We start from the raw sequence: 24841 nt of genomic DNA on the forward strand, positions 1-24841 counted from the left end.
AATTTATCCTTCCATAATTTTGAAGACTTATTTTTCAAAATTTCACAACAGCAAGAAGGGGATAGCTCCAATTTTATCAACTTTTGGAAATTAAATAAAAACTATTCCAAAAAAGTATTTTTAATTGTTACTTGAAATATTTTGCCAATATATAATATACATATGAGAATATGCATTTTGAGCACTTTTTTCCTCAGAGTTCGAGGAATTTTCAAAATTTGGAGCCCACCCTTTTTTTTTTTTTTCCACCAAATTGCATAAAAATACACTAATCTAAGATAAATAATTAAATAAGTAACAAAATGTTGATATAAAAAAATATTTATTACTACATAAGGAATATATTAGAAAATATTAAACAACACAGTATGTTTTTGTATGTTGAGCCAATCTACCAATACATGGCACCTGTATCTTCTTTTGCACTCCCTGGTCCATACTTGTAACCTATTGTGCATTTCTTCCTGTTGCATTTTTTCTCATACCAGTTATCCTTAAATGCACTGCATCCAACACTCTTCATGATAAGCTTCTGCCATGAAGCTTATTGCATTTCTATTGTCATTAACAGTGCCTCCCCCTGTTCTCATCCTTCATGAAAATACAATACCCCTTATGTTTTATACTTGTAACTATGTCATCCAGGTGTGCTTAAGGGTCAAAGCTGTATAACTGAAAGGAAACCTCCACATAGCCTTTAAAGTAATGCAGAGAACCAACCAGGGCTTCTGACCTAATGTCCAATCCTCACCTTCTTGTGGTGCACCCTGTTGGGTATCTACCTGGATACTGAATGAACGATGATGGGCTGGCAATTTGGGATTTAGCCGACCAAATTGTAATTCTTATTGGCTTAAACCAAATTACAAAATGTTGTTTATTATTTTAACGGTATAATAGAACACAGAAACTAAGTAAATAATTGATTTATTAACTTGATGCTGATATTTCGCTGGTATTATAACCAGCATCTTCAGAGCACAAAAACACTGTTTGTCACAATACGCGAGACTAAAACAACATGGTGTACATTAACAAAATTGTAGCAGCAACACAAAGACTAGAGTCCTGATTTTGGCGCCCTCTATCTGAAAAAAAAAAAAAAAAAAAAAAAAAAAACGCTATCATATATTGCTAGAGTCCTAGAAAAGTGCTAGTTTTTCCTTAATATGACTGTCTCCCAGATCTTCGGCAAGTTAATACAGCCATATTTGTTGAGATTTGGAGTGTGTTTTAGGGCTTCTGTCGCCTCTAAGAACAATCTCTCTGATTTATATGGGTTAGTTTCTGTGTTCTATTATACCGTTAAAATAATAAACAACATGTTCGACGAACACATAAGTCTGTCCACACGGCAAATTACAAAATGATAGTACAACATGACAAAATTTCATGCCGGCTGGGGCATTGCCCGATTAAACAAGGCCCCCGTTGTTTTCGCCAGGGAACCAGGGCAAACAGCAAAAAGTCAGCTACTGGAACAAATCTGAAAAAATACCCCAACTCAACATCACCAGAGTTAGAGATCGGTACTATCAACATAAGAAGCCTGAATGGCAAAGAAATGGAGCTAGCTGAGGAATTAGATAAGTACCAGATCGACATAATAGGGGTGACTGAAACAAAAAAGACAAAAACTGGTGAGAATTTTCTGAGCAATAAATACAAAATGTTATATTCAGGCAATGATAATCATGGAAAAGGAGGAGTAGCCATTGTATTCAACACTAAATACGAGCCTAATCTTGAATGACAGGCAGTCTCAAGTAAGGTGATGTGGGCAAATATCAGAATGGGAAATTGGACAATGAGACTTATTTGTACCTATGGTCCCACAGAAGGTTCTACTAAGGTAGAAGTGGAGGAATTTTTTGATGCTTTAGAGAAAGCATCTGACACAATGAAAAAGGAAAAGTTGGTCCTTGTTGGGGATTTAAATAGCAGAGTAGGAAATGATTGTCAGACGTACAAAAATATATTGGGAAAATTTGGAGAAAAGAGGAAAGCTAATAATAATGACAAATATTTGTAGGATTTCTGCTCAGGACATGGACTGGTTATTATTAACACCATGTTCCAACATAAAAATGTGCACAATTCACATGGAGAGAAGAGGCAAGAAATAAGAAAAGTCTCATTGACTATGTTATTGTTGATAGTGATATTTTCTCCCTTGTGCAGAACACCAGCGTGTACAGTGGATTTGAAATTGGAAGTGATCACTATTTAATCTTGAGCAGGATAAAATTGAATTTCATATTGAAAAGAATAATATGTAAGAAAGTTTTAAAGTGAATAAAACTTGAGCAGCTCTCTGATGTGAACTGTAGACTAAAATACACAAAGATTATTGAAGAAAAATGAAAGCGTTTGAAAACAGGACCAAACTTTAGAGATTCAGTGGCAAGCCTTGAAGAAAACCTTGATTGATTCAGCTAGAGAGGCATGTGTTGAAGTTGTCTGCAAGGATCGAAAAATAAGAACTCCATGGTGGACACAGGAAGTTAGAGGCAGTGAAGGAAAAGAAGAAAGCATATCAAACGTTCCTGGCAAATAAGTCAACTTGTGCTCTTAGAGAGTACAGAGAGAAATGTAAGAAAGCTAAACACTGTGTAAAACTAGCTAAACAAAAGTCATGAGAGGACTTTGGTAAGAACATAGAAAATAAATATCAAGTAGGTGGCAAAATATTTTGGAGGTTGTTGAAGAAGCTTAGAAATGGAGGAAAGAGTACTGTAAAAGGAGTTAGAGATGATAAAGGTGAAATGAAATGGGAGAAAAACATATCCTTGAAGTATGGAGTAATTACTTCGAGAAATTGCTAAATGAAAGAAACAGTGATAGCACAGTGGTAAAAAACACTCAACACGCATACAGTCAGGAATACATATCCATGCTTGAAGTAGAAAAAACCATCCAAGTCTTAAAATGTGGAAAGGCAGAAGGAGTAGATGATATTCGACCAGAAATGTTGAAGTATGGTGGTATAAAAATCTTGCAGTAGCTCCACTGCATAGTTCAGAATATGAGGGAAACAGAGGGACGAATTCGCAGTGATTGGAGTAGAGCTCTCATAGTACTCATATATAAAAAGGGAAATAAAACTGAATGTGAGAATTACAGAGGTATTTCCCTACTGAGTGTTCCTGGTAAGATATATGCAAGTATAGTTGAGAAACGATTGAGAAGAATTGTAGAAGAAAAGCTTGAAGAACAAGCTGGATTCAGGCCAGATAGAGGCTGTCAGGATCAGATCTTCAATTTACGACAAATAGTGGAGAAATCATGGGAATATAACAAAGATCTCTATTTGAGATTTGTAGATCTGGAAAAGGCATATGATAAGATGCCAAGAGAGAAGCTATTCAATACGCTACAGTTATATGATGTCAATGGGGCATTATATCAAGCAATTCTTAGTCTTTATTTGAGTTGTAAGTCAGCAGTTAGAATAAGGAAGTACAGGAAGATGGTTTAATGTTAAATGTGGGTGAGACAAGGATGTACATTATCCCCTCTGTTATTCATTATCTATATGGATCACATTATGAAGGAAAGTGATATCAAAGATGATATCAAAATTGGAGATGTTAATGTCAGCTCTTTGCTTTATGCTGACGATGTTATACTTATCAATAAATCTGCTATGAGTCTGTAAGATTCCCTGACTAAATTGAATAACTGTTGTAATAGATATGGTATGAAGGTCAGCAATAAAAAAGACAAAGACAATGAAAATAAGCAGAATCTTTGAAAATGTCAACTGCATTGTGAACGTAGAACCTGTGGAACAAGTAAAACATTTCACCTACTTAGGCACTATTTTTACTGAAGATGGTAAATTAAATATGGAAATAGACAACAGAATCAATAAAGCTGGTATAGTAGGAAGTCAATTGAATAAATTCATATGGAATAAGAGAGAAATTAGTCGGAACACTAAATTTGCTGTATACTAGACTGTGTTGAAACCAGTTTTAATTTATGGATCTGAGAACTGGGTCAGAAGTAAAACACTCGACCAAAGACTAGAGACCACAGATATGAGAATCGTGAGAAAGATTAGAGGCATGAACAGATGGCATCAATGGCAATATCATATTAAAAATGAGGATATTAGGAAAGAACTTGACATTGGTCAGCATCCAGGAATCTTAGCCGAACTAATCTCAGGTGGTATGATCATTTAAACAGAATAGGCAAGGAAAGATTGGCAAAACAAGCGTTCTCTGCCAGGTTGGCAGGAAAATGACCCAGAGGAAGACCAAGATATAGGTGGATTGATACGGTACAAAGTGCCTTAGACGACAGAAATATAAGATCTGATAATATTGGAGTCTTGACAAGTAACAGACTGATCTGGAGGAAAATTGTAGATAGGAAGTTAGTATTGATGTAAATTTTTCATGTAGTACTATCATATCCTGTACACCCCTTGAGGGTACATGGCAGGAATTTGATTATTATGATGAAGAACTGTGTCATCCATCTATTAACCAGGCATCATTAATGCCTATAATTTTAGGGCTAGAAATTGTTCATTCTGACTTTAGTTAATGTCAACTGCAATATCTACATGGGTCTCACAGGTACCCTTACAACTTTTAAGGACTGTCCCATTCAGAATTGATACACATGAAACTGCATTCACTGTTTTTCAATCTTTCTCATTCACACACTCATTTCCCTCAAGAATTCCTGCATCTCACCAAATAACTTGGGTTTCTGTGATTTTGTATATTCATTCTCTCACTGAACAATATTTATTCCAGGCACCTAACTTCATATCTATTCAAGTGTAATCCATCATTCAGTATATAAGTCCTTTCATTAGCAGATTCACTCCTTATGTCTACAAATTACACACCATTCTCCTGCACAACCTATGCATTGATTCTTTTGCAATTATGATCCATCTTCTCAATTCACTTTAGTTTTCATGATTTTGGGAACTTCCATTCTCTTATTGAACAATATTTTCATATCATGCCTTGAAAACAGAGTTGCCATCTTTACTCTCTCACTTTTTCTCTTTTCACTTCTTTCAGTAATTCTTCAAATCCTCTGTTTCATTCCATACTTCTCACCTTTCAAATCAGTCATTCCTGCCAAAAATTATGAACCTTTGTACTCTTTTTGTTTGCATATTAATAGCATCACTAGCATCTGCAATATTTTCACCAGGAAAAGACAATTTTATTACACTCCCATCAAACAAACCCTGATCATGGTATCATTATATAGTATTGCTCCTTTCATTCTTTCTTTCTCTGTTGTGCCACTCATTAGAGACTTCTTTGATCATTCATTTATTATGTATTGATTATTAATTAGGTATCAAAATCAATTATTTTGATTTTGATTCTCTACTTGAAGTTGTGTTATTTCAGCTTTTTAGTATTGTTATTGTATTAGCCTAAGATAGTGTAAATTGAAATGTTTCTTTTTAAATTCACTTTCTAGGTTATGGTGTGTACATTACTCTTTCAAGCTGGAATTGACAGACCTTGGTTATCTCAAGATAGTAGTGCTATCCTGAAAGCTGTAGAAAGTGTGGACATGTGGTCAGCATATAGGGTAGCACGACAGGCAACTAGATATGGACATCACCAGTTTGCTGCTCACATTTTTTCCCAAATTTGTGATAGAGTAATGCAATTTTTAATGTGCATTTCAATTAATTTAAGCTCTGGTCATAAATTATATTTTTTATTAAAAAAATTATAAATCTTTACCATTCAAAAATTCTATGATAAGAGAAAATTTCTAGATAGTTTTTCAAATGAGGATAGATTAACTAACTAGAACAGCATTTTCCCAAAACTCTACATAGCTGAGGAGTTTTTTCAGCTTAATTTTTTGTAGCCCATCGCATATACTTATGTACATCTGATATTTTTAGGTATCTGATTTGGTATTTTAATGAAGTATTGATTCATTATTGATTCAAGTCTGTTTTCTATGTATATTCCACACACAAGATATATAACAATCCATAGCACATCAGTGTTGTGTGTTGGATGCAGGTAAGGATTGAGAAAGAAGAAATCTATTGATATTTTCCTTGAAAATCTGGAGGTTGTAGTGGTGGAACATGAAAGGGATTTTAAACCAACAGCAGCTGCTGTTGGTTTAAAAACTAGTCAGAAAGCAGAGGAATAATGTTTGCCAGTTCACTAGAACAGTGACCATGGAAGTACCTGTAGTAGAGACATAGAGCTGAAACAGTGCACCTGTGAGACAGAGGTTGATGTCTATGAGCTGAATCACTCTCCTCCAGAATAAGCAATAGTTACACATTTCTGTTTAATTTTTTATCTTTTTTTTTATCATTTATAATTTGATTTTCTCTATTGACATTAATGCACATGCCATATTTAAATTTGCTTACTGAGCACCAGTAACTTTTTTTCCTGAAGACCAATACCATGCAGCAGACCACACTTTTGGAAAGCCAAGGCACCATATGTTTTCTTTTATCTGATATCTAACATTTTGATCATTTGCAATTACTTTATATTGGTGCTGTCTTCATTGTGTGTGGCCATTGAAAAAATGGAGTAAAACTCAGTTATTTCATAGGCCAGATTAAGTCAGTATACTTCATAAATTTGAAAAAAAAAAAAAATTTTAATAACAATTGCATACTTAAAGGTTGTTCAAACTCTTAAGACTGCAATTACTATTAGAAGAGGGTTAAGCATAAAAAAAAAATTCCGTTACTGTTACAATTGCAATTGCTATTAAAAAAAGGGTTAAAGATTAAAAAACTAGCATTATATTTAGAAAAAAGTAAATAAAATTATAAGTATTTATTATTATTATTATTATTATTATTATTATTAAATCTATCATTGTAGTAAAATGTTTTGTAATCACTAATAACTCTTAGAAATGAATGAATGAGTGACCCAAAAGCAATCAAATGATCAATGAAGGTCATATAAAAACTGAAGAAAAAGATATTCTAAATATGGAGTAATTATTTTGAATAATTATTAAAAGGAGGTAAAAATGTCTTGTATTTGGGCTTATTTTTGCTGATTCAAACTCATTATTAGGTTTAATGGAATGGTATTCATTATATTAGCACAGAGAAACAATAAAATACAAGTTTATTGGATCCTATATTTCATCTCAGTCACAGAAACAATCTTAAAATTGTAAAATGATCACTTAAAAAACATTCAAAACAATAAGTGGGGAAAAAAATTAGACTAAAAGCCTAAATTCCTGTGAGAGAACCTTTGGGTACTGCTGGTTGATAGGCTTAGATGGGTACTGCTGGTTGTTGTATAGGAGACCAAAGAATTAAAGTTTTCCACATCTTGAGAAGTTTAACACAACCATATTTAATACGTTTAGGCTGATTTAACAAATCTGCTGCTGATTCTAAGAAAAGCCTTTCAAGTTTTATATATGTTGCAGTGAAGCATGGCAGTTTTTTTTTTTTTCTATTTGATTCTGTGCAAGGTATCCAAAGCATGGTCAGCTAGACCAGACTGACCACACTTATGGTAGCATATGTATTTCTTGTGTTCTTCTACTCAGATCTCCCAGTTTGACCATAGTAAGATAATTTGCCAGAACAAGGAAAATGAGGAACCTTGTAAACATCTGGAAAAGAGAGGGGGATGGAGTGGGTATCCTTAGGAGAGCAGATAAGGGCAGCCAGCCTCAGATCAAGTTTGAAAGCAGTACAGAGATTATATTTTTTTTTAGCGTTCTGGCTCTTTTTTCTGAGGTTTCCTGGATATAGGTAATATTAATAGCATTACTGTAGTAGTCTATTTGTAATGAGGCATGTGAGGAGAAGAAAGGAAAAACCAATTTGTTAATCTTTTTAGTATTGTAACCACTGGGCAGGAAGGTCTGATGAATTAAGGAGAGTTCACCTGAAAAGGAAGCCTGAGTAGAACAGAGGTTGGAGGCTCTGTTGACAATGGTTTTGAAAATACCATACTGTTGAGAGGGAGGGATGGGAAAGTTTATATACATATCTATCTGTGTGGGTGGGTGGATTTTCTGTAAACTGAGAAAGAAAAGTTACCATTGGGAAGGTGCATGATTAGAGTATCTAGAAAAGGCAGTCTATTGTTATTTTCTTTTCTGTGATGAACTAGATTCTGGGGGTGCTTGGCATTGAGGTAGAGGAGAGTCTAATATGTCTGGGTTATATGGCCAAATAGAGAACATATCATCAATATATCATAGCCAGATAAAAGGTTTGAGAATGGCACCATCAGGGGCATGTTTTTCAAAATGTTCCGTAAAGAAATTGGCTGGAGGGGCATCCCATGGCTGTACCCTCTGTTTGTATATGGTATCTTTCAAAGAGAAGTAGCCAGCATGGATGGTAAAATTGAAAAGATCAATGATATCAGAGAGAGAATATCATTTTTCAGTAAAGATAAGGTGTTAGAAAGGGGGATATTGGTAAATAGAGTTGATATCAAAGCTCACCATGATATCATTATTATTTAAAACTAAATTTTGAAATAAAGATCTGAACCGAGTGGAATTGTTAATATAAGAAGTATGATAGTAAGTGGGGTTAAAGACAACTAATTGTTTGGCTAACTTAAAAGAGGGGGGGGGGGAGTCATCACAGCACCCACTATGAGACATAGAGATCATTGGACAGGAAGTCCTAGTGACCTTCCTGTCCAATGGTTACAATATTAAAAAAATTAACAAATTGGTTTTTCTTTCCTTCTCCTCACATCCCTCTCTACAAACAGACTATAGTAATGCTATCACTATTCCTTATATCTGATGTACCTCAGAAAAAATAGCCAGAACTCTAAAAAAAAAATATATATAACCTTCTGCTTTCAAACCTCATCTGAAGCTGGCTGCCCTTATCCACTCTCTCCCCTGTCTAGTTTCCAGGCGTTTACAAAGTTCTTTGTTTTTCCTTGCTCTTGCAAATAATTATCGTATTTGGTCAAAATGAAAGATCTGCCTAGAAGACCACAAGAAATATATCTGCCATTATAACTGTGGTTTGTGTGGAAGCTGACCATGCTTTGAATACCTTGCACAGACTCAAACAGAAAAAAAAAAAAAAAACTGCTATGCTTCACTGCAACATATATTCACTTGGCTTTTCTTAGAATCAGCAGCAGCAGATTTGTTGAACCAGCCTGATCTTAATAAATGTGGTTGTGTTAAACTTCCCAAGATTTGGGAAACTAATTCTTAGGCCTACTCCTGCCCAGCAGCTAAGGCTAGCCAACAACACCCATAGAGGGCACACATCATAAGACGTTAGGCATTTAGTCTAATTTTTTTCTGCTTATTGTTTTGAGTGTTTTTATATGTGCTTTTACAATTTTAAGATTGTATTCCTTTGACAGAGACAAAATATAGGATCCTATAAACTTGTATTTTATTGTTTCTCTGTGCTATATTTTTTCCATTAAACCTCATAATGAGGTAACAAATGCTGGAAAGTTTCAAAAAACTATCCAGGAGGAATACAAGCAGAGCGTATATCAACACTTGAGGTAGAAAAACCATCAGAAATCTGGAATGTGGTGGTAAATAAAAAGTTTTGCAGTGCCTACACTGGATGATCCAGAAGATAGATGATTGAAATAGAACTCATAGACAGGTCACATAGCTCCAGACATGTAGCTTGCAGTAGGAAGTAGCTTTTGAGCTTCATAGTATGGGTGTGTACTTCTGAAGATGATCTTGATATAAAATTTGAAATGTAGCTTGTAATTTCAATTAAAGAGCATATTAGTTTGATTCACAAATCTATCATAATGATTAATTTGCACTATTATAACTTAGCAGTTGGCACTATTTTTAATATATTTAAATTGAATTGAGATTAATAAAATGCTTTTATTAAATGCAAATTTTATTATATGACACCTCCAGGTAGTCCAAAGACTCATTGAGGGAGGGCACCTACTCTACAACTCTGTCTCCGCCACTCAACTACCATCATCTACTGCAACTCCATCTACCGCCCACTTCCACCACTAGATTTTCACAGACAATCACAAACATCCATGCTCCAAGCGGGATTCGAACCTGCAGCCTGGAGAGCGGATATTCTAACCACTCAGCCAGCCTGGGTTGGCCGAGTGGTTAGAGGCATATAATTATATGCAAATTATTCTGATGTAATTTCTTGTATACTATATACTATCACAGGCTACTTAAAACTTGGTATATAAATTTTATATTTCTTGATAGGGATCGCTATTAAAACTTAACCCTGTGGCATTTAATGCATATTCTCAAAACTTTGCAGTATGTTTTATATAAACTGACTATCAATATGGCATATTGAAAATTCTGAGGAGAATTCCTGAGCCTATTGGTTATTAAATGCTACAAATACAAAATAATCGGGTCATTGTGATGTCATCATTATAAGGTTGTATTAGGATTCGAATTAGCTCCTAAATATTAAAAGAATCATGCCATAACTACACTATAAGAAATTCCACAAAATATGGTTAAATTAAGTGAATGGATCTCTCAAATTGTCTGACTAACAGACTTTTATTTGAAAGTCCTTGTAAAGGTCCCTCACATCCTAGATAAGATTTGAACTCTGATCTTTCCAACAAAGTGCAAATGTAATGTCCTCATGACTACACCCTAGAGGTGCTGATGCTATTTGGATTATTTTATATTTGTACATTTTAGTAGCCAATACAACCAGTACTGAGATAAGAAAGTATATGTAAATGCTACTAAAATCTACAAATACAAAATAATCCAAATGAGTATATCTGTAATGTAGTTACAAGACATCACAGCATTTGCACTTTGTTGGAAAGACGACCTGAGTTCAGATCTTGTCTTGGATGTGAGGAACTTTATAAGGACTTTTAAATGTTTGTTAGCCAACTTCATGCAGAAGCGGCATGCAGTTTTTTGTCTCACACAACAAGCAAGCTGGCCATAGAACAAATGCAATTAACATACACATTACACTGATTTCATATCCTTAGTTGCTTCAGCTGTAATTCTATTAGAATATGTTTGTAATAATGGCATGATTTTGTTTCGCATTAGACAGTTGGTTATATGTATGCATACATACTGCAGATATTATCCAGTTGTGTAAAATTGTAATCATGATGAGTTTTTTTTGTTTTATTTTATTTATTTATTTTTAAGTTTGATTTAAAAAAAAAAAGATTATTTCTGGCATTTAGATAACTATTGCTACATTTCTTCATCCATGAAATCCATATTTTAATGTTTCCTGGTTTCTACGTAATTTTTCACTCTTCCGCTCTGAGGAAGACTGCCATTTTTAAAAATTACAGCCTGAGTCAAAAGATTCCTCATAATATGGAAATGTCTTCCACTAGGTGATCTTGATGGCTGTTTCTTTACAGCAAAATCAATGCCATTTTTATTATTCTTTGTAGATATACTTATATTATTATTATTATTATTTAGTGTATTTAAAGAACCTACATCCAAAAATACATTTCACTATAGAAAAAAGAAACAAACAGCTGTCTTCCTTTCCTAGATATGCACACTAGATGCATGATGACCTAATGATTCATTACCCTTTTGTGTTTATAGGAAACCTATACACATACACAGTGGAAATTAGGTTTAGGATGATCAGAATTAAAACATCCCTGTTTTAAGACCTTTTGAGTGCCACCCAGTGATCCAAAGGTTGTGAAACTTTACAGGAATACATTGTGCTTCATGTGGAAGCAATATCTTAGAGGAAAAAAAGGAGTAGTTCCAAAATTCACCACCAGGGGCACTGTATGATGTACCGAATGTAGATGTAGTAATTTTTCTGTGTATGTATCAACTCCTATGTCAGTGTGTGTAAGAAGGAAAAAAAGCAACACAAGCATAAATAACACATTTTTGTTCACTTCCATTATGCATACATGGGCTGTACTGTTCAACATATTGCCCTTCCTGGTATGCCACAACTTCCGTTGTTCAATGGCAGAACGTAGCTGGTTAGGACTGATTTTGTGCACATGCTGCATTATGCTGTCTTTCAGTGCTGGCAAGTTATCAGGATGATCTCGATAAATCCTGTTTTTGAGACATCCCCAGAGCCAGAAGTCATGGGGGGGGATCAGATCAGGTGAATGCAGAAGCCATGCAGTGGGAAATGCATGACTGATCACTTTGGCTTTTGTGAAATGTTCTCAAAGAACCTCCTGTATGATCGACTGATGTGTAGAGGGGGAACCACCATCCTGCATGAAAATGACTGAATCCATGCACAGGCACTGATGTAGCTGTCGCACAACATAATTGTTTATCATATCATGATACCTCTCAGCAGTAATTGAGCAGCTCACAGGACCTGACTGGCAAATGTTCTTCTGTGAAGACATTCGTTAGTCAAGTCCTGTGACCAATGATAAACAGATCTATAAACCTGCACTAGACAGTAACTTTGGATGAAAGCCAAGGAATCTGGTAGATTGGATTTTGCTTAACCCATACCTAACAGTTGTAGATATTCACAGCTTCATTCTGGTGAAAGTGAGCCTCACCTTCCCACAAAATCATCCACGACCATGCAGTATCCAACTCAGCTTGAGCAAGGAATGTTAAAGCAAATGTTAGTCAACTTTCGAAGTCCTGCAGGGCAACTCCTATGTCAGGATTATCTTGAATGGGTAGAAATGCAGAATCTTCCATAGAATTTTCCAGATAGTTGTGTAAGGCACAACCATGTGTCTTGATACAGCATGTGCATTGCAGGAACCAACGCTGTTATTCATGGACTACTCCACAATGGCAGTAGCAACTTCATTTACTCGATGCGAACTAATTTGTTTTTAACCTCTGCCAAGTCGAACTCCCAATGAGCCCGTTTCTTTAAAATAACTAATCATACGTTGCAGAGCACATGAAGATAGCAGACCTCATTGATATTTGTTCAGGCAACAAAATTTGCAGAGTGCAGCAACAGCTTTGCAATTTTTAAGTAGTACTGCTTAACAAGCAAAGCATGTTGTGGCAAGGTTAGTGCCATCACTGTGCACAGTGTTAACAACCAGAATGAAAGGAAAAATCCCATGTCCATCTTTTTAAATCCTCCTAGCACCTCCTAGCACCTCCTGAAATACATAAAATTTGCACCAATATGCAAATTTTATGTATTTCATGTTTACACTTCCCCTGGTGATGATTGTTTGGAACCACTTTTTTTTTTCCCTCAGATAATGCTTCGACATGATGCTCAAAGTATTTCTGCAGAGTTTTGCAGCATTTGGGTCACTGAATACCACTTCACAAGGTCTTAAACAGGGATACTTTAATTTTGACACCTTGTACTAAGCAGTGATCCATTCTCCATCAGTCCCAATAGTATGGCATCCTCAAAACACTTACACACAAGCCAGTACTATTTGGTTTGCATAACAGAGTCCTTATCGCAGAACTGTTATTTTTGAGACTTTTTTTTTTTTTTAGCCAATACCAAAACCCTATAAAATAGACAAAATACAGCGTTTCTCTCACAAGATCACAACAGAATGATTCCCATCCACTATATCTGGAGAATATCTCAAATTATAGCTTAAGTTCTTTATAAATATAATCTTCACACCACTTTCAAAGTTGTTCGAAAGTGATGTGAAGATTATACTTTGAACAGACCATTCGCATTCATCTTGTAGAACATAAGAGTTGCATTTGCGATCCTCAGTGTGTCACATCATGACTGGCAGATTATGCTCTGGATACTCCTTCACAAAGAATTAAATGGGAAAAAACAGCTGCATTGCATAGAAGTTGCTTTAGTCTGAAATTCTGTTTTTAATCAACATCAGCTATGAAACACTCCCTTGGTATTTCCCCTAAAATTTCTGAGAAACAATCATTCTAAGACCACATGTAGCTTGACTTTTCTGAATCAATTTTTTTTTTTTATCATGCTCCTTAGAATGCATCTTTGATAAGACATTTGTTCTCTTCTGTTACAGTTTGAATTGTTTCTGCAATACTTGTCAAAAATGTAACAAAATTTGAGCTCTGAAATGTGATTTGAAATATAGTAAATATTAGTAACTTAGTAATTTGTTCTTCTAGTGTTTTTTTTTTTTTCATGAAACACTATTATCAGTAACCTCCAACACCTAAGCCTATCATTATATTTACATTATTTCAGACAATAATATGTACATGTTAGGATTTAGAACTATGATGTGTTAGCAGTTGTCTGTCATATTCTCTCCCCCCTGGTGCCTCTGGAATCATTGCTGTTCTTGAGCTTAGCTTTTGGTGATGGCTAAGGGTGAAGACTTGCTGTTCACCAATTTTCTAAAAGAGTTCTGTCTACTTGGTTTGGAGAATAAAAAGACATTAGAGGATTTATTTGTATTTTTATTTATTTATATAATGAGCAAAAGGAAAAAAAAGTGCTTAACAAAGCTCTCCTTCCAGGTTCATCTCAAAAAGATCCTCTATTAATCTTTATGTTCTGTTACTTCTCTTTGTTAGTGATTTTAAAGTTATCGTTTTTTTCACATAGGTAAGTTCTGAGCATCTCCACTTCTGGCTTGTAAGTCTGTGGGAAATTAGCCAAGCAGAAAATTGTCTTCTCAGCAAGGTAACCAAAGCTGGTACTACAGGTGGACTGGAAGATAATCTCTCTTGGGCGATATCACACTATATGAAAGCTGTGTCAGCTTTAAAGGTAAACTGTTTCAGTGATTTCTCTTATTGACATGCATATTATTAAGGTGAAACTGTTTATACTGTATATGATGTTTTGTTACCTGTCTTAGAAAGGGATCTGAGTTGTCTTAACTACTATCTAGATCATTTCTAGATAGTAGTTAAGTTCTCAGCCATAGGTGAAAGTGGCAAAGTTTCTCCTACTCTATTAACTCTAGTTTTTTCATTCACAGCAAAATTTGGTTTATGAAAAAGCTGATTAGCTACCAGGCCATCAAACCTAAATATAAAAGGAAGTGATTACATTATTGTTTTTAATATAAACCAGTAAGTAAATTGTCAGAACTTGCTAAGGCATACATCTAACTTATAATCTCACCATGTACAAAGATGCATATATAAATTTCACTTTACTTATATTTGTAATTGTGGATTTTCCATTAGGAAATATTTTTCATTTAACAAAACTTTTTTCTGATGTTGTTGTATATCAGTCTCATTTTTAAGATGTTCACAACCAATGATACTACATAAGTATTATAGGTGGGCCAAGAATTAGATAGAATGCATAAGTGGAAATGAAGTTGTTGTTGGATGTTTAAGGGATGCCAAGAACCTAGTTTGAAAATTAAAATAAACTGGCTTACTGAATCCATTATTTCATTGCTTTCACAGCCAGCTACAGAGTCTGTTGCAAAAAAAAAAAAAAAGAAGAAGAAGAAGAAAGCTAGCTGGTAGTGAATATCTTGAAACTGTGTAATTCTGGATGATTTCTAGGAGTCCACTCTAGTTATGGAACTATTATTCCTTAATTAATGGGCTGACCATTGTCTTTTACATCAGTGTAGTGTAGTGTGTGTCCTAAAGTTTGGAAATTTTATAAATCCATTCTGACAGCAATTTTGAAAGCTAGTTTAAGAAATTGTGGAGATGAGTGACCCATCTGACACTGTAACAAAATTTTAATATACTCTTGGAGAACATCTGGTCACTATTCATCAGGTACTACAGCAATAAAGATACCAACTTATTGATATATTAAGCATGTAAGTGTTCATTATCACATGTGAAATGAAGGAATGCTGTCATTAGAAGTAATGAATAGTTGTGCACATAATATGATTTGTAAATTAGGTGTATCATAGTTTCATAGCTAAGGATCAGATGATTGGCTGAGTGGTTAGCGTATCCACTCTCCAGCCAAAAGGCTGTGGGCTCGAATCCCGCCGTGGGCATGGATGTTTGTGATTATCTGTGAAAATACTAGTCGTGGTGGTCAGCGGTAGATGGCATTGGTGTAGATGATGAAGGTAATTGTGGTTGGTGGAGAATAGGTGCCCTCCCTCAATGAGTCTTTGGACTCCCTGGAGGTGTTACGCAATAATAATAATAATAATTACAGATTATGAATCCCACCATGGATTCATAGTTTAGTACTCACCATTGCTAAATGCTCAGTAAAATGAGATGAAAATCCATATTTTTTAATAAGCTTAGGTTAACAAAAAGGTTGAACAAAGTAATCTGAATAGTTTCTAGGGCCTGTGTGTGTGTGGGGGGGTAGTTTATTTGCAAAATGCCAGATCATTATTATTTCTTGGCAGTAGTCAATGTTCTTTTCAAGGAAGAAACAAATTGCAAAATCTGATGTCTTTTAAATTGTATTTATTTACCTGTAAATAAATTCAAGGTATAATTAAAATAAATACAATTATTTTTCTGATATCATAAAATTACTTGTCATCAGCAGTTTGCAATTTTTGCTTTCTTTAAAATATAATTCTGATTAGTTAGAGTTATTTTCAAGTCAAGTTGGTAAAATATATAGCTAGAATAATAACTTCTTAAGATATTGAATGAAAGAATATTAAATCCATTTTCTTATAAAGTCATTTGAAACTTAATCCTGAAATTGACCAGAGAGTTTATGAGAATAAAATCTTCAGCAATGGAGTTATATAGGTATTGCATTATTTAAAAGATGTGAACCCTGCCTGGCTTGTACATTTTTCTTTTATTAGTGTGCTTTGAATTAAGGTTTCACTGGCTTCAGAGCTTTTTCAAAGTGTTGTTTCTCATCAGGAACCAGGCTGAAAAGCTAAGAGGGCAAGAACCCTCTGTTAATGCTGTAGTTATCTCACATTAGAAAGCTATATCTTGCATAAATTACATTACATGTCCTTCCTTCATGGTTACACAGTGATCAGAATTCATTATAAAAATTATGGAAACAACTACTGTGTTAGAGTGTAATTTTTTTATAATGAATTTTTATACATTACATGTAAGAGTATGAATAAATATAATAGTTGGTTAGAAAGCCAAGAAAACTTAGCCAGTTATGATCTACCTGCAGTTTCCAATAATGTTGTTCTTTCCATGACAAATGTCATAGTAAAACTGAAAGGTTTTTTATAACACTTAAAAAGAATATGATCTTTTTTGTTTCATAACACTTTTGCACTTAACATAGCTTTACAGTTTTCTCTAAGGACACATCCTCATTTATTTGTTAAGAACTTTCAACATGTTTTTTCTTTTTCAGGGCTACTTTAATTTCCTGAATCCATCATGGAATACAAGTATATAGCAAGCTTAATGTGCTATTCTTGTGTATATAACTTTACCTTGCTGAATTAAACAATTTTCTTTAGGTTTTGCCACTCACTCTTTAAGTTTTTGTTCTTGCTTTCAAGCCTTTTCATTTTTTTCCCCTCCTATGATATTTATATATTGGAATCTGCAATTTACCTGTAAAAGCAAGCTGTTTAAAAACTTTGTTTTTAAAAACACTCATTCATATGGTGCTACTTTTAAGGTGCTACTCATTTTTATCCCGTTCAAAACACTCTCTTTTGAACAGGATACTTTCAAAACCAGGTAATACTCTATTTCTACTGAACTGGTCTGAAGTTGTTACTATCAAGTAGCGTTTCCAAATTCCCGACATTTTGGAACCTTCGGGAATCGAGAACGGGAAATCGTATTTCCCGAGAATTCCCGAAATAATATTTTTTATTTAATTTTCGTTGATCATCTGTAATAATGGCTATAACAGTAAATGTTAATAAACAGAAAAGCCATAGAGAAGGTGGGGCAACCAGGGTTCGTGGCCCCGGCATAGTCTTTCAGAGGTTTTGAGACATGTGAAAGGTGGAAGCAAAAAATTAGTAAATAAAATTTCCTAAATGGAGGTCGACCGGAATGTCATGACTAATGCATCTCTTGCCCTGAGCACTAAACAGGGGTCACTGTGGTATCATTTTGGCTAGGTTTCTGTTATATTTCAGGTTTTCCCAAAATATAAACAATGTAATTAATGCAAACTTTATTTAACCAAACCTTATAGCATACAGTGAGTTTTTACATATATCACACAATATATTAACATTCCCAATCTTATTTAAATATTTTATTTATTAAATTAAACATTAATAGAAAACAAATGCAAATATTATTCGTTTGAAAATTAAAAAATACTTCAAATAGTTTTTATTTGTCATTTTTAAAATGAAACTTTAAGAAACATAGAGCATTAATTGCCCGATTAGACAATCGTGATCTTTGCTTTGTAACAAATATACTTGATGTGGAAAAATTTCTTTCATTTTCTGTAGACGCTGGTCAAATTGTTAAGAGTGTGTCTAAAAGCATCTTCAAGTTGGGAGTGAAAGAATGCGTTGCTTCATATAAGCTCATTTCCTTCCTTAGAGAAGCAAATATTTTGTCTGCATGCATAGGGCTAGGCTTTGATGTCGAAATTGATATTGCTTTAGTCAATTCACTCTTCAGATCAGATTCTGATTTAATGTCAGAACTCTCTATAAGGACATCCTTTATTTCTTTTATTGGAACTTCTTCTGCTGTAAATGTTCCTTTAAAAAGTCTTTCCATTAATGATTTCTCCAATCGTGCAATTTCATTCATACTTGACAAGACAAAAAATTCATCCTCTTCCATCTCACATAAGCAACTAACATTGCTCAAGTACTTTGTGAGAGACACAAGATCTCTATTTCTACGTTTAACCAATTCAAATTTTATTTCCTTTAAAAGCATTTGGCTCAATGAAGAATTCTGTTTTTCTATATTACTGAACAGGAACTTAAAAATTCCTTCACTTGTGAGAATATTAGCTTCTCTATTGCTTAAGGCTTCAACTGCTAATCTTACAGGTTGTAAGCAGTTCAACATACCTCTCAGTATTTCATAATACTCTTCTTTCCATAAGTGATAATAGAGTTTCAGCTCTCGTAAAACAGTCTTAATCGGATTTACGATCTTTAAAAATCTCTATCATTCTCTCCAGCATGTTTTACAGTCCAAAATAACTTCTAGTTCCCTCTTTTCACTCTTGCTTATTTCTTGCTGCAAAAGAGAATTTTTTACTGGAGAATATTTAAATATTTTCGTAATTCTTCGTACACTGCTAATTGCCGAAGATAGATCATCTCACAAATCATACTGATCAGCTCGGGCCACAGCATCTAACTCAGAATGACTGTTATCATCTGTATCGTATTCAGACCCTGTATTGAATTCACTATCACTGCTATAAGTCACTAATGCTTCACCTTTCAACTTTTTAACATAAAATATTTTTGTTACAGCTGGATGTAGCGCATGGTTGTAGCAGTACTGTTGAATAGTAGGTGATAATTTTCCGAATTTTTCCATAACAGCTGCACCATCACTTGAAATTGCAACCGCATCACTTTCAAGTTTTAACTGAAAGTTTTCTAATCTTTCCTGAAGCAAGGATAACACTTTTTCTGCAGGACAGTTCCCATGTATTCTTATTAAACCAAGGTTCATAGAGGTCTCATTGCAGTATACGTGAACATTCATGTATCTGCGATTCTTGCAACTGGTCCACTCGTCTATTGAAATACAGTAGAACTCGGTTATAACGAATTCCACGGGACTGCATATATTTGTTCGTAATAACCGTTATTCGTTATATCCAAGAAGGTCATAATTTGAGCGAATTAAAAATGTTTTCAGATTTTTCTCAGCATAGGTATATTGGGTAACATAAATACATATGTGCATACATACATATAAAGAACAAAAATTTATTTTTAAAACTTCACATTTTTACATAAAAAAATCATCAAGCGTGCTTTGCTTTACACAAGATGCATATTTCATACGTTTGAAATTGTTCCTTATACCACTAAGATGCTTGAATGTGTCGTCTGAACTTACAGATCGCGATTCTATAAATCTTGTTAAAATATGTAAAGCACTTTCTGCTTCACACCAGGTAACGATTTTCTCATCATTGCTATTTTCTTCCCCAGAGTCACTACTACTATTATCTTCTTCTGGTGTATGAAAGATTTGTTTTAAGATGTCAGCGTATGTCGGTATACCAGAAGTTGCAACGCCATTATCAATGTCTATAAAATTATTAATCTCTGTGCTCGTTTCAAAATTGTTCAAGTTTTGTGCTTTTAACTACACTGATAACGGTAAGTTATCCTCTTCATCTTCTTCAGATTCACACTCGTATTCCGCAAGACCAGCTTTCTTAAAACAGTTTTGTATCGTAGACGATGACACTAAATTCCAAGCATCACTCATTAAACGTATTGTGTGAAGTACACTGATCTTCAAGTCGTAAGCATAAGCATTTTCCGCAGATTTTTCTCTGCGTTCTATCAGTTCCAAGACTAACAGATGACAAAAATGGGATTTAAAACATCTAATTACGCCTTGATCAAGTGGTTGCAAGACAGATGTCACATTCGGTGACAAAAAAACAAGTTTTATGTTTGTTAAATTAGCCACTACAGGATGGGCAGGACAGTTGTCTATCAATAACAAAATTTTCCAGTTTTCACTGCGAAGATTTTTATCCCACTTGCGAATTTCATTTTCGAAAATTGAAGATGTCATCCAGACCTTTTTATTCGCTGTATAATCAACGGGAAGTTTCTTTATGTTTTTAAAGCATCTAGGCTTTGCCGATTTTCCAATTACAAGAAGCTTTCTTTTATCGCTACCAGTCATGTTCGCACAAACTAAAACTGTGAGTCTATTTTTGATAAGTTTTCCACCAATGCACTTTTCGTTTTTAAATTGAAAAGTTTTATCGGCCGTTAAATTATAAAAAAAACCTGCTTCGTCTGCATTATAAATGTTGTTGTATCCATACCTTCGTTTGATGTCCAGCCATACATTCTTGATCCAGTCAGAAACAACGTTTTTGTCAATGGACAATGCCTCGCCACTTACTTTTGTGTAGACAATATTGTTTCTGTTCTTAAAGCAATCAATCCACCCATTGTTGCATTTAAAATCGCTATAACCAAGTTGAACAGCAAATTTTTCGGCTTGAACTTTCAAAATTGGTCTGCTAATAGGTAGGCCAGCGGTTCTTTGCACTTTAAACCACGAAAGAAGTGCCTCGTCAACGTCACTTTTATTACGCTTTTTAAGTTTTTTACACTTCGATAAATTGTTTTCAAAAGCTTTCAGAGTCAACTCGCGATTCTTCCAAATTGTTGATATTGTAGATGGGGACAAACCATACTTCTTTGCTACTGTCAGATTTGATTGGCCACTTTCCCCCCTCCTGTATAATTTCTACTTTTTCGGAAACCGATAAAATTTTCCGTTTGACTCCCGACATTTTTCCACAACCAGAAAATGCATACGTACGAAATGTCAGTAAAGGAACGACTAACATGTGTTATTCGTTCATTATTCCCGTGAAGCGAATTTGTAATAAACATGAAATACTTGCATTAAATGAAATGTAATTCAAATATACCTTCAAAATTATTCGTTATAAATGTGAATTCACTGTAACCGTGATCATTATAACCGAGTTCTTCTGTACTCAGTTTTTTATTATCACATTTGAATACTTCTAATTTCTAGATGTACAGTTGTTTCACTTTACTATAATAATTATGTATTAGTGTCATAACTGAAGATGGCAACTGCATACCTTTGCTTACCTCTTGGCAACTGCATACCTTTGCTTGTGAAACTTTCCGTAATGTAATAAACTCACTTTTTGTGATGGTGTTGACTGATATCCCATCCAAGGCTGCTAATTTGCTTATGGTTTCTTCTAAATCCAGTCCCTTGACATAATGTAAAATTGTCATTTGTCTCTTAGAAGATGAAGGCATTGGCTCATCATTATTCAATTCAGACTGTTTTTTCCTTTTCATTCCATGAATGTATACTAGGTGCCTATGTAGACCACTGGTTGATGATGCTTTGCATTGCAAAATTTTGGAGCATATCTTGCAACGAGCTGATTCGTTATCTTTATCTTTTCTAAAATCTTCCCAACATTCTTTATACTCTTTACTCATTGTGATGGCAATCTATAAAAAAATATTAAAATATGATTTATGATTTAATAAAAAAATAATTTATTAAAAATTTTCCCGCTTTCCTGACCAAATTTTTTTGGGATTCGGGAACAGGAAAACGAAAAAAATTCCCAAGAACGGGCGGGAAGGAATTCCCGCCTGGAAACTCTACTATCAAGGTAATATGTTCACTAATACTTTTCTTATACCTTGTATGTTCTCTCCCTGTGAAGTTATAATACTTCATCTGAGACAGTATTCACAAATAACCCTTATTATCCAATTTCCCATTTTGAAATTGGCCTTTCTACTTGAAATCTCATGCCATGCAAAAAGTGTTATCTTTGTATTTAATGTTGAACGCGACGGTTCCTTATTTTCCTATATTGTTGAATATAGCATATTACAGTTATTTAGAGGTATTTCACTTAGTAATAACACCAATTATGTTGACATAGTATTTTGGTTATTCTGTAAAGTATTTCTGTCACATTAGTATCAAAATATGAAAACGTTAGGAACCATAACATGCATAGGTTATGCCTCTGCATTTTTTTGAATCCAAACATTTTGCCTCTAATCTTTTATACTTTTAGCATTAGCGCGCGTGCGCACACACACACACATTCTTACTATAGCTTGCAGCAGCTGTTTTCACTGCTGTTGAACTGTTTATTTTCCTACATTAAACAAGGATTCTTGCAAAAAAGACCTAGTGTATACAAGAAGTGGTGTAATTTTGATGTCATGATTGCATAAGAGCAATTAGCCATTCAAATTTAGATAAGAATATAAGATGAGATTTATCAGAAAATAGGAAAAAATCAAGACTCTCCCTCATATTTAGAAAAGCTCAAGTGTTAACTGTCAAGTTTATGTTCTGCTTCTTTTCAGGCTCATGTGACACAAATGTACTATAGTTTCTATAATCTCTCATGTGCAGGACATAATATTAAAATAGGGTCCTATACATGAAAAAATTATCTTTTTTCTCTAGTTGATTTGACAGAAAATTAAAGATTGGGAAATTTCTGATGTATAGAGATTTCCCATTCTTTGTACATGGAGCCCTCCAACTCCATAAAGAAAATGGATGCAAATTTTGTGGACTATGAAGATCAGTAAATTGCCTTCGACTCATTTTGATCTTGTATGGTAAATGATGAGTTGTCAGAAATACTTAACAGCATTTCAGTGTGTGGAAGGGGACATGAACGAAAATCACATGATTTTTGGAGAAATGTCTACTCTATTTTGCAGCACTTGAGCATTCCAAGTCCATAGGTGAAATATGCTGAAGAAATTATCATCATCATCATTATTATTAATACACCTCCAGGAATATAAGGACTCATTGAGAGTGAGGTCTTTTAAACACTCATACTTAAATACTGGTTATATCTCTTCTGGTTATTACTGAAAATATGCTCACAGCATCCATCTAATGGTGGCCCATTCTATACATTGATCATACACCATGAGAAGAATATGGCCCTCACATGCTCTCTTCCTAATAGCATCCCTATCCAGCTTCTAGGAATGACCCTTAATTCTGCCTCCATCATGCATAATAAGCTGCAGTATATCCTCGTATCTATGCTGTGTGATTCTGTAACTAATTTGTGTCACATATCTCTCCTCTAATTCCTTAAACTTTGGAGATTGTATTCCCTCAAATGCACAATCCCACAATCCAGGTATCAGTTTCTTTACTTGCCTCTATATCTTTAAGACCATCTCCTTGGAATCGAGATGATTTCACATGGTCCAGATGTGGTCTTATCAAAGGCTTATAGAGTGGAAGAATAACCATCTTATTCCTACAATATAGTGTTCTTTTTAACAGTGCTTGAATACCTTTAAAAAGTCACATAGCTAAGGTAGTGATGTAACTCCTTAGCTATGAGTACACAATAATTCCTAAATCTCTAGCTTCATTGATTACTTCCAGCAAATTCCTTTGAAGTTATAGTCACTGTCATTTGCTGATATAAAAAATCTGTTCAAATTTGCCTACAAGTATCTTGTATCAGCTATATTCCTTGGCACTCTCAGTGACTTAGCATCATCAGCAAATAATGGAATATAGCATCTAAGATCCTCCTCAGTATCATTAATATACATGTTAAATAACAACATTGGCCTAGTGCTAAATCCTGTGATAGACTTCTGGCCACCCTCTTCCTCATAGACTCAGCACTACTCTCCAGTTTATGTCAGAAGTTTATTTTGGAAACTTCCCTTTGAGTTTGTGTAACAACCTCCATTGCAAAATCCTTTAATGACCATCCATGTGATACACCAGTTCATGGCGGAAGGGACCTCCCTGTGATGGTCCTCACCCTTTTCATACTTTTTTCTTTGCTTTTCTTTCCACATTCTTCACTCTACTTCTCCTACTCTTTTTTTTTACTATTCTATCATCCAGACCACCATCATTGAGATCCAACACCTTGACACCATGTTTGCCATGAGTGCAACCCATGGAAATCCAGAAAGGGGATCCTTGAAGTCTTGCACTACTTTGGCCTCTGCTTTGGCAAAACAGTGATCCTGGATGACTTGATCATGATGAAGCAAGCTTCGCATGCAAAGCTTTCTGTGGTGCTGGTATAGCGTTCTAGGATAGGCCTCGTGTCCCACTCCCGAGTGCAGTCATTGCATGCCAGAGAGTGAGTATCTGTAGCTCCGGGGTGGGTGAGAGCTCTATTCTCAGTCAGCCTCCCTTTGAGTATAAATAATTTTTCACCCTCTTATATATCAGGGGGCTTCAAGTCCCAACCAAGTTCAGAAACCATCAACCACATGAAAACCACAACAAGAAACAGAAAACATCAGAGATGGCAACAAGAACAACA

General features: G+C 34.6%; 1 protein-coding gene across 1 annotated transcript in view; it reads left to right on the forward strand.

Annotated features, from left to right (window-relative positions):
• defl (Integrator complex subunit 7) overlaps positions 1-24841 on the forward strand; it is a 301189-nt gene that overhangs the window by 154726 nt on the left and 121622 nt on the right. The window contains exons 13-14 of the mRNA XM_090407701.1: positions 5464-5649; positions 14504-14668. Coding sequence (XP_090263827.1) covers positions 5464-5649; positions 14504-14668 — 351 coding nt within the window. The remainder of the gene's footprint in view (positions 1-5463; positions 5650-14503; positions 14669-24841) is intronic.

This window comes from Typopeltis vanoorti, chromosome 17, assembly GCF_054136105.1.
Source record: "Typopeltis vanoorti isolate ZY-2024b chromosome 17, IOZ_Tvanoo_1.0, whole genome shotgun sequence".
Lineage (NCBI taxonomy): Eukaryota > Metazoa > Arthropoda > Arachnida > Uropygi > Thelyphonidae > Typopeltis > Typopeltis vanoorti.